Source organism: Squalius cephalus (genome assembly GCF_949319135.1).
Source record: "Squalius cephalus genome assembly, chromosome: 1".
In the NCBI taxonomy this organism is placed as follows: Eukaryota; Metazoa; Chordata; class Actinopteri; order Cypriniformes; family Leuciscidae; genus Squalius; species Squalius cephalus.
Genome location: NC_137122.1, coordinates 34,143,570 through 34,154,588, shown reverse-complemented (window position 1 = coordinate 34,154,588; position 11,019 = coordinate 34,143,570). Strand labels below are relative to the sequence as shown.

Here is an 11,019-nt window from a genome sequence, read left to right as displayed (position 1 = left end):
AGTTTGGGTGTTTGAGTATGAAGCTCCTTAATTGTAGGCAGAGGCGGACAGAGTACACAGCTTCATTACTTGAGTAAAAGTACAGATACCCCTTGCTAAATTTTACTCAAGTACAAGTAAAAGTACTACAGTCAGATGTCTACTTAAGTAAAAGTACTGAAGTACTTGTTTTTAAAAGTACTTGAGTATCAAGAGTACAAGAGTACATTTTCTAAATATTGCATTACTACTGCCACAGTGCTTACATTTATGTACAGAAACGTCCTACATGGATTTATGAAAAATGTTAATGTTAATACCTTGGAGACTGTAAAATGAATTGAAAGTAAAATCAAGTCATTTACATCTTTTTACCATGTTGCTTTATTTAACATTTCTCACTTGCCCACAAGGCAATAGCACAATGGCAACGCTCTGACAAACCTCTGCTAGAGTTTTAATGGATTTTTTGCACCCACATTTGAACCTGACTGTGTTAAACACACCGCATACTCAAGAACATCAAAGCAAATGCTCAGCTTACATTAATGTGTAATATCAGGAAAGAAAATTCAGCTAACAATTGTGTGTACATGTGAGTTTCTCTGTTTTTTTCATCAATCAAATCACAGGGTTCCAGACTGCGACCATTTTTTGAGAATGTGTGAGTTAAAATTTTATGTGGTTGCATTTGTGCGAGTGCATGGTCATGTAAATGGACTGCATTTATATAGCGCTTTCACAGACCTATGGCCACCAAAGCGCTTTACATAGCCTCACATTCACCCATTCACTCACTCATTCATACACCGATGGCAGTGTCAGCCATGCAATGCGCCATCCAGCTCGTCGGGAGCAGCTGGGGTTAGGTGTCTTGCTCATGGACACCTCGACACTTGGTCAGGTGGAACCGGGGATTGAACCACCAACCTTCCGGTTTGTAGACAACCTAGCCTACTACTCAGTTAAATTCATGCATGAATTTTCCTGCATTGAACTTGTTTTAGCGCCCGCCAAAGTGAATTTTTGTCCCGCCAAAGTCTTATTTGATCGGTGAGTAAAGTAGATGAACTGCTGCGCTTGTGACAGGGCGCATGTGACATGTGAGGCGCGGACTGGACAAAAGCGAAACGAACTGCGCGAGCGAGCGACAGTGCGCGAGAGAGACCGAAAGTGCGCGAGAGAGACGAGGGCCCTATTTTAACGATCTGAAACGCAAGTGTCAAAGCGCAAAGCGCAAGTAACTTTGTGGGCGGGTCTCGGCGCTGTTGCTATTTTCCCGGCGGGATAAATGACTCTTGCGCCCGGCGCAAATCCAAAAGGGGTTGGTCTGAAGTAGCTTCATTATTCATAGGTGGGGTTTGGGCGTAACGTGAAATAAACCAATCAGAGCATCATCTCACATTCCCTTTAAGAGCAGACGCGCTTTTTCCTTGGCATATTGCTATTATAACGGCGGATTTGCCAGGCGCGCGCCAGGAGCGGTTCACAGCCGAGGAGAGCAACGCTCTCGTCACGGCCGTAAAAGAGAGAGAAGTGACATTGGGGATGGAGAAACACACCCAAATTAGCTTCGGTTAAACAGGCATATAATAATGTGGGTAAATGTGTAAGCTAGATGTATGCTTTTATAATAAATTGTCTATCTATCTATCTATCTATCTATCTATCTATCTATCTATCTATCTATCTATCTGTCTATCTATCGTTTGTAATAATATGATTTGCAAAAATGAAAACTGCTGCTTCTATGTAGATTAGAGAATCAAAGTGTATGCGCGTTGTGCACGCTATACTTTATGGTCAAGCATGCGCCCTTAAAATAGCATAATGAACAACGCGCAACGCGCCACTGACTTTAGACTAGGTTTTTTCTGGCCAGTGGCGCAATTGTTTTATGGAACAGTAAAATAGCACCAGGGATTGTTTGCGCCGGAACACGCCTCCTTTTTTGCGCTGAACCGCCCAGGGAGCGCAAGTTCATTCCCTAGTTTAGCGACGTGCTTCTGTGGAGGGAAAAGCGCGCTTTGCGCGGGTGCAAAATGGGAATGAAACATATGCGTCGGTGTACAAAGTCAATTGCGCTGGGTGCAAGATAGGGCCCCGAGTGTGTCTGCGCGCGCGACCGGCTCTCTCTCTCTCTGCTCGTTTTTTCATTTAAACATGCGCCCTGTCACAAGCGCGGCAGTTCATCTACTTTACTCACCGATACATTTTTTATTTTTTTTTAGAAGTAATGGGTACTCACGGTTATGGACAGAAATGTAGCGGAGTAAAGAGTACAATATTTGCCTCTCAAATGTACTTGAGTAAAGTCATGAGTACTCCCCCAAAATGATACTCGAGTAAAGTACAGATCCCTCAAAATTGTACTTAAGTAGCCTACTGTACTCAAGTAAATACTCCGTTACTGTCCGGCTCTGATTGTAGGTACCTGAAAAAATCTGTTCTTGCTCATTTAAAATCTGTTCTCAGTTGATCGGATGATTTGAAGTTGTTATTACTAAATAATTGGTGAAGGTTGAAAAGTTTCCAATTTTTTAATCCTGCATCAAGTCTCAAGGGAAGAAAATCTCTAATGTAAGTAATTGAACTCAAAACGGAGAGATCGCCTGTCAACTTAAACAACCAAAATGTCTCCTCTGGGACTCTGACGTTGCAGCACATCAGATTTTGAAATAATGGAAGATGAAAACTTCTTGAACGAGCTTAGTAATTTCATATCAAGTTTAGTAATTTCCTTTCTTGATCCAATAGCCATTTTGTGCCCAAACTGAAGATTATTGACATGTGCATATTAACTCGTTTATATTCAGTCATTATAATGCTAACATTTACACCATCAAAAGAAATAGACAACAATAGTTATAAACAATATATACACAGAATTTCTTTTTAATAAATATAGCTTTTGTATTGTATTACTTTGTAAGCAAAGTGCAGTGAAGAGATTGTATTAATACAATTCAAAATCTATATATGCATTTTAATACACTACAGCAGTGTTCTTCAACCCTGCTCCTGAAGGACCCCCCAACACTGCATGTTTTCTTTGTCTCCCTAATCAAACTCACCTGATTCAATTCATCAGCTCATTATCACATGGGTTAATGAGCTGATGAGTTGAATCAGGTGTGTTTGATTAGGGAGACAGAGTAAACGTGCAGTGTTGGGGGTCCTCCAGGAGCAGGGTTGAAGAACACTGCACTACAGTATAAATGGAGATTATTTTTTGTACAGTGATGCTGGATAGCTTTTATCCTATAAAGCTGAAATGTGTCATTTTAGTGTCAACAGCATGATTACGTTTTAGTAACTGTCCATTTCGGTATGTTTGCGTGTTCCAAAGTCATTTTCAAACACACTTAGCTTGATGATTCCTGTCGTATTAAAACCAATTAAAGATGCTAACAATCGACTACTGCTATGTACACACAGTGTTGTTATTCTCCTTCAGAGTCAGTGAGTCAGCTGGACGTACTCAGGGGGGAAAAAGCCCACACGTCCACGACAACGACCTTTCCAGCGTTGAGAATCTGAGCAGTCCAGCAGGTCTATGACATCACCCCGCAGGAAGTGCAGCTGGGAGTTGAGCTCTGGATTGAAGTCAAACAGGGCATGTGCGTGATGGGGCCACTGCTGGGAAACAATAACAGACAAAGGTCATTATTGTTGTGCCTACCTTCACATTTTCCACATTTAGGTCCCTTTTACTGTCATACTTTATGTGCCTCACTAGATGACACCTGAGATATTTTTCATAGTTTCATTACTGATTAGTGTGTTTTTCCTGGTGTGGATTACATGTCATTTGGATAAATGGCAATCGGATATAAATGTAATGGTAACACTTTACAATAAGGTTCATTAGTTAACATTAGTTACCTATATTAATTATCATTACCTAAAACTGAACTGCACTTATACAGCATTTGTTAATAATCTTTGTTAATGTTAATTTCAACATTTACTAATACATTATTACCTATATGAACAAACAAGGAATGACTGTATGAATCAATGAATTACTTTTGACACCTCTGTGCTCATGAATGTGAATACCAGTGTTTTTACACATTTGCTGTCTTTTACACTTTTCCCATTAAACCAATATTTTCTTGCTCTTTGGTGAAAAAACGAATGCTGTTTACAATCCGGCTTTCATTTTAGAAGCATTTAAGTATGACATTTGAATTGCTGTTGGCAAAATGTTGGTACCCAGTTCAAAATATTTTCATAAGAATAATATAAGTGCTGTCTTACCTTTAATGCATGTTCTGTATCCCTCAGAAACACAGTCCTTTCCCTTGCAATGCTGTTGGTCTTGTAGTAGTCCACAAGCTGATTTAAGGAAGGGAAGATCTCCTCCCAAACAAAGTAATAGCCATCTCTATCCTTTAACACCTTGAAATGCTGTACATGATCCCCATAGCTGGTAAGAAGAGACCAAGATTCGAAATAAACACACAGCACTACAGAATAAGCCCTCATATCATGCAGTGACACCAAAAAGGAGAAAACGTTTAAGTCACTCTTTTAAAAGTGCAGTGTGCCACTTCTGTGCCACTAGTGGCCACAAATGGAATTGCAATAATGACTGTTTCCAAACAGGTTTTCCAAACCATTGTTATTTTAGTTTGTTTACATCATAGTATTTAATACTATTTTGATTCAGCTGTTATTTTATTATTAGCTTTTAGTAATTCCATTTTGAGCAATGCTGAAATTACCGCTACAATAAAATTCATAAATTTTTCGAACGTATCAAACAAAATATAGACTATAACCATTTGGCAATGCTTAAACCAAAACACAAACTTTTAAACCAAAACATTACACAGGAAGGACTTTTTTAAAGGGTCATGATACAGGTTCAAGGATTCTCTCTGGACCGTACAATGGGCTTTGTTGTCTTTTTTGTCGCGTCGCATTGCACCGCTCACGTCCGGTGTAGACACGGTGTTAAACATCCTCTCTTATTTTTAAATTTTAGGATCTGTAAACAGCTGTACTCGGTGCAGGCCAAACATTTCACAACAATTAGTCAGCATGTCTTAAAAAAGTTTAGATGTGTCTTCGGCTGCATTAGGTTAGAAAGCTCTTTGATGTCTTTAAGAGACTCTGCAAATATTCTTTTCAAAGCTGTGAGAACATAAATAATTCAGCATTTGAAACACAGCAAACTTTGTTCTTTCAACTGTATGACAAAGGCATGTGTAAAGACTAATTGAGCTTTATGAATATTAATAAGATATCTTGAAATTTCAAAGTAAAGTAGATCAAAGGTAGAAGCATGAGTCATCTCATCTCATTTTTGTGTGCTCACAATGATACACATCTCTCTGCTTTCTGGAGCGATCAAATTCATTTGTCACTTACTTTACCTGCAAATCAAAAAAAAAAAAAGCAAAAAAAAAAAAAAGTGAAAACCATAATGTTGGAGAGCTTGTCTTTTAATAATCCTAAAAAGCTTGTGACTGTCAATGTGAAATACTGTACTTCCTCAAAAGCTTCCTGAACGTCAGAGGGTGGATGGTTCATCATGCAGTGCTATTGAAGGGCTGATTAAACTAGACTCTTGAATCACAAGTCCAGCTAAATTAGGTTGTTTTAACAGAAATAAAGTCTAATAACAAATGCAGATTATTTAATGCTTTATACATACAAATAAAAGCATATAAGAAGCTGTAATTTAGTTTTCTTGTGAGTCATGCCACTAATGGCCTGAAGGTTTCTATGCATATGCTGGATGTGAGGTTGAGGACAGAAACAGTATTTAAATATAGATGGACATGAGTTGGTGGTTCATCAGCAGATCCTGTCATATCTCTCAGCCATCAGTGTCATTAACAATGACCTACATTCAGCGCTTAAATCTTCAGCGCTGTTGTGGTTTGTAGCAAGTTAGGTACATCTCGCATGTGTTGTTGAGGTTACAGCAAATGGCTGTGGTATGTTGCATGGTCTTCAGTTTACTGTTGTAACAAAGCTGTTTTATTTGAATCTCTTTGATTGAAGATTTAATGATTTTATCTAGGGAACATCCCAGTTGCAGTTTTAGCTCCCCAATGCAGGATTACCTGCTTGCTGGAATGCTGGCATTCTCTCCTTTCACTGAAGATGATTGACAGGCTGAACTACTCTCTGTTTTGACCCTTAAGCAACATAATGAAACCACTCTGTCAGAAAAAAAAGTGGTTGCTAGGATGTTTTGCATAATTACTAAGGTGTTGCTATAGGGTGTTACTGCATGCAAGTCTTGTGACTGCTGATGTGTTCTAGGTAATTTTAGCATGCTGATAAGTGGTAGGTTGCATTTTTATTGCATTGCTAGTTTCTTATTGTCTGCCAGGCAAGAAAATAGCACACATCTCAACAAGACCCATGTTTTGGGGTATCATTTATGCCTTTATTACAAACAGTGAGGTAAAAGTTGCATTTAGGATGAAGAGTTTAATACTTGGGTTGGTTTTTCATTATAATAGGGATGTTTGCTTTAGCAATGTGAACAAATATATACTGATTGCAATGATCCATCCAAGCTTAGTTTTGTGGTTGAGTCCCTTGGTGTCCCATTTAAAGACAGATGGTTCACTCACTACTAGACATTTCACAGCTGAGTTATCATCATTTCATCTTCATTTGGCCAAGTGGAGTGACTAGGCCTGTGGCGCAGGGCCAGAATAGATACACAGCGCCTTCTTAGTATCAGGCCCCGGTGTTAACAGACCTGACTGATGCCCTGCAAACAGCAGAGGATGCCATCTTGTCTAAGAAAAGAAATGGCATCATTACTCCAGTCTTCAATGTAACATGATCCTTCAGAAATTATTCTAATATGATGATTTGCTGCTCAAGAAACATTTTATTATTTTTAAAATCCCTGGATATCTTCTTTAAAATGCTGGCATATATGGTCTCAGAGAAAAATGAAATATGCGGGAAGGTGAGTGCTGTGAAAAATAAAATAATGCCATCGTCTGAGGTTTCTTGTAGTCTCGTCAAATGAACCTGCTTCAAACCTAGATGACATTGGACAATAATGCCCAAAGTCATCAAAGATTTACATTTTTAAAATCAAAGGCATTCCAGGCATTCACATTGCTCATTTTGCACTATGACCTTGATTTGTCAATTAAAGGAATAGTTCACTTCAAAATGAAAATTCTGTCATAATTTACTCACCCTCAAGTTGTTTCAAACCTGTATGAATTTCGTTCTTCTGCTGAACACAAGAAGATATTTTGAAGAATGTCGGTAACCAAACAGTTGATGGACCTCATTGACTTCCATTGTATTTTTTTCCTACTAAAAAATAGGAAATAGTTTCCGTCTGGTTACCGACATTCTTCAAAATATCTTCCTTTGTGTTCAGCAGAAAAATGAAATTCATACAGGTTTGAAACAACTTGAGGGTGAGTAAATTGTGACAGAATTTATATCTACTATTCCCTTAACAGCAATCACATAGACAGTCTGATTAGTAATCTGAATTGGCAGACAGGGCTCTCTCAGGGAATGCATGGATAGAGAGTTTGTGCGTCACAAATTAGCCCTGGACCTGCAGACCAGCTGCCAATTCCCCTTCTCACGGTGTGTTTAATCTCACAATAACCCTAGCCGGTGCTTCCACACCTGAGGCCAGCCCTGCTCCAGACTGCAGTGCTGATTATCCCAGCCAGCTCATTCCCGGGATCCTGGACAGGCTCTGCCATCCGAACCCAACTCAGCCATCAAGAAGTGGATGGTAAAGAGCCGGACAGAATAATAATGTGATCCCCGTGCGTTTGATGAATTTTAAATGAAATCTGTGCTCCGACGTAATAGCTTTCTGATGCTCTCATTTTCAGACAACTTCATGGTACATTTTCTTAAGCAGAAGGGGATATTGGTGTCCTTTGCGAAGTAGGTCAGATGGGTTTTGATGGACCCTACAATCTTTCTTCTTATTCAAATTTTAGTTATACTTTTATGAGGTTTGCAGAAAACAACAAATTACATCGACCCCCACGAACAGTGTATAGAGCAGGCTTGGCTATGCAGGTTGGGATGCGTCTTACCTCACTGACATAGAGAATTCTCCAGGTGCACTCTCACTTTCTCTTACTAAGAAGCTTCCACATTCCTGCTGGCGCAGCCGATTCTCCGCTACATTTCTGGAGATACGGCCCGCAAACCATCTGTGGGCGAGATAGAGGGGAACAACAGCACTATTAGTGATGCAGTTAACATCTAGACAGGTCACATGTGTCTGGCTGTTTACTGTCACATGATCCTTCAGAAATCATTCTAATATGCTGCTTTGGTGCTCAGTTATTAGTAATGGTTATTATTATCAGCGTTGAAAAGTTTTCGTGGCTTGATATGTGTTTGTGGGAAACACATATCCTAATAGGAGATTTAGGATATGTGTGTATACGGTAGTGTATACGGTATAAACTGACATACTGTAGAGCTGTAAATTAAGAATTTGATGAGAAATGTTCTCACATATTATAGTACACTTTTGGTACCAATTTGAGATTTACATGGGGATTTACATTTTTCTCCATCTGTGGAGCAGGAGGCTTCAGTAAATGTCTCCATTTTCACAGTTTAATCTCATTGTTGTCTAGGTGAAGCAACTGAGACATCACACATATTCTTTTTATTCCCAGGACCATTCTGCCTTAGTGAATAAAGACTAGTGAATACCAATACCAACACAAGTCCACACAATATTTTCCAAGATTCACAGACCTAAAATTGTACTTACGTGTGTGGCCGAACGCTGATATAGTTTTTAGGTACGTAGCCCTTCCTGTTAACCAACTCTGCTGTGTACCAGTTAGGATCATCTTCCTTATTAATGATCTAGAGGAAGAACAGCCAGTAAGCTTTGACCAGAACAAATCATTTGTAGCAAACAAAAGCTCTGTATGTATAATCCAACTCAAAAGAGCTTATACCTTGAGTACATCTCCCTTCTGAAAGCTAAGCTCGTCACTTTCCGTAGCACAAAAGTTGTAAATTGCTATTGCTTCCATCCTGAGTTCACTGAGCTAGAGGTGAACCCCAAAAGATCAATATGGGTAGACGTCCCACCACAGCCACAAAATACTGAACGGAGGAAAGGATTGAGCCAGAGAGCATCCACACTGAAACAGACTGTCCAGAGACACGCTCACTGTCAAACACTGCACCCTGATAAATGAACCGAGAGAACTAGCAGAGAGAGAACGTGTGTGGGTCTAAAAGAGAGAAAGACAGAAAAAAACATGTGGGAGGGAGGCAGGGGTGGCAGTTCCTGTCTCAGCGTGCTCTAATAGAAGGAAATACAGCTATGTGAGAAACAGGAAAGTTAAAAAAAATGATGGGAGGACGACGAAAAGAATGGCCTCTCGAAAACTTCCCCTCATCAGAGAGCCGGACCTGCGTATTACAAGTAAAGAAAAACACATATGTGTTTACCAGACTGCTGTTTTATGAGCAGATCTGTAGTTTGTAAATGTATCTGGTTAATCTGTGTTAGGCTTGCATATTACTACTCCCATGTCTGGAAATAGCTGGAGATGAATTATATCAGCTGAGGAGCTCATCTGAAAAGAGTATATGATTCAAAGAACATGTGAGTTTCTAGATGAGCAAACGTCCCCATAGAGCTGCATGACTCACAGTACACCTCTCATGTTCCTCTATTGGTGGTGCTGTTTAATCCTGAAATGCACATGGACGTCCCATTTTGGCTATATTTCTCACATAAAGTGGTCTTTTCTTTTGATCTCCTCAGTTATGGTGCCCTTGAACCCTTAAGTATTTGAATTAATACTTATAGCTTCAGCTATGTTATCAGCATGTAGACATATACTTTAATATCACATTGATATCCATATTTATATTTAGAAAGAATGATCGCAAGCTGTCATTTATAAGATGCACAATGAACAATGTTCTAACATTAACAAAAATTAATACAGGGTAACTACATTGTCCTTTTTATGCATGTTACATAATAGCTGTACTTATTATATGAATAACAATAAATTACATGCAACTAACTTAAAATAAACCCTATTCCTAACCCTATACTAAGTACATGTTAATTAATATTACTCAGTAGGATACTTAAATACATAATTACACAGTAACAAGGACACCTTCAAATAAAGTGTAACCATATACTGTAACAAATGTATCGCTCATTGCAGTTAATGTTAGTTAAATCATTAAGTAACATTAACTAATGGGACCTTATTGTAAAGTGTTACCAGTGAGGTGTAGTTCACTAAAATTTATTCTCACACACATCTAAAGTGTCATTCAAATTTATTTTTCATTGACTTATCCACTAATTAAGATGGCACACACTAGATATCACTACCAAATTCAACGAGTCATTGGCTATACAAGAGGACCATAATGGCACTCATTACATGCACAGACAGTCAATATTGCTGTTTGAGCTGATGTTATGAACACTACCCTGCTGGGCGAGAGTTTAGACTTAAAGAAAGAAGGTCGCTTCATAAGTTATCACTTAAACATGATATATCTCTTGTATGTGTACAGATATCACCACATAAACTACAAGTTAGGAAATCAACTCAACAACATTTTCCGTGACTTAACTGTTACTTCATCTTGGAAACATTTTGCACCACAAAAGACATTCTGTGAATGTCACAGCAGCTCTCAGATGTAAGAGTGCTTGTGAGAAACAGCTTGGTGTGAAGGTGTGCATAGTCAGTTAAGATGCTTATGTGTGAGAGAGTTTATTGCCGGAAACCTCTATATCTATACACTCTAAAAATGCTAGGTTGTTTCAACCCATGTTTGGGTCAATGTGGGTTGAACAATATATATATATATGAAAGCCCTATTAGTATTTAAAATGTAATTATATAAAAAAAGTTCCTGAGAAACTTACTCATCAATATCAACAATCATATGAGGGACAGAAAACAGGGCTTCCTGAGCATGAAACAAGGAAACCACAAACAAAGGAGTCACTCTGTAACAGGGTGAAAGATATAGTTGCACCACTTTACACTTGATTGCTCA

The 11,019-nt window shown here is 38.8% G+C and overlaps 1 protein-coding gene across 2 annotated transcripts; it reads right to left on the bottom strand.

Annotated features, from left to right (window-relative positions):
• Positions 1–42: 42 nt before the first annotated feature.
• On the bottom strand, positions 43–9,333 carry grapa (GRB2 related adaptor protein a). Of its 2 annotated transcripts, XR_013821379.1 has the most exons (6): positions 8,928–9,333; positions 8,735–8,832; positions 8,040–8,159; positions 4,243–4,411; positions 3,188–3,618; positions 43–3,000 (listed from the first exon to the last, which is right to left on the bottom strand). XR_013821379.1 is itself a non-coding variant. In XM_079872845.1 (5 exons), the coding sequence occupies exons 1-5, from the start codon at positions 9,003–9,005 to the stop codon at positions 3,439–3,441; spliced, it is 645 nt and encodes a 214-aa protein (XP_079728971.1). In that variant the 5' UTR covers positions 9,006–9,333; the 3' UTR covers positions 43–3,438. The 2 variants fall into 2 exon arrangements, 1 of the variants encoding a protein (XP_079728971.1); XM_079872845.1 differs by having other exon boundaries at positions 43–3,618.
• Positions 9,334–11,019: the final 1,686 nt, after the last annotated feature.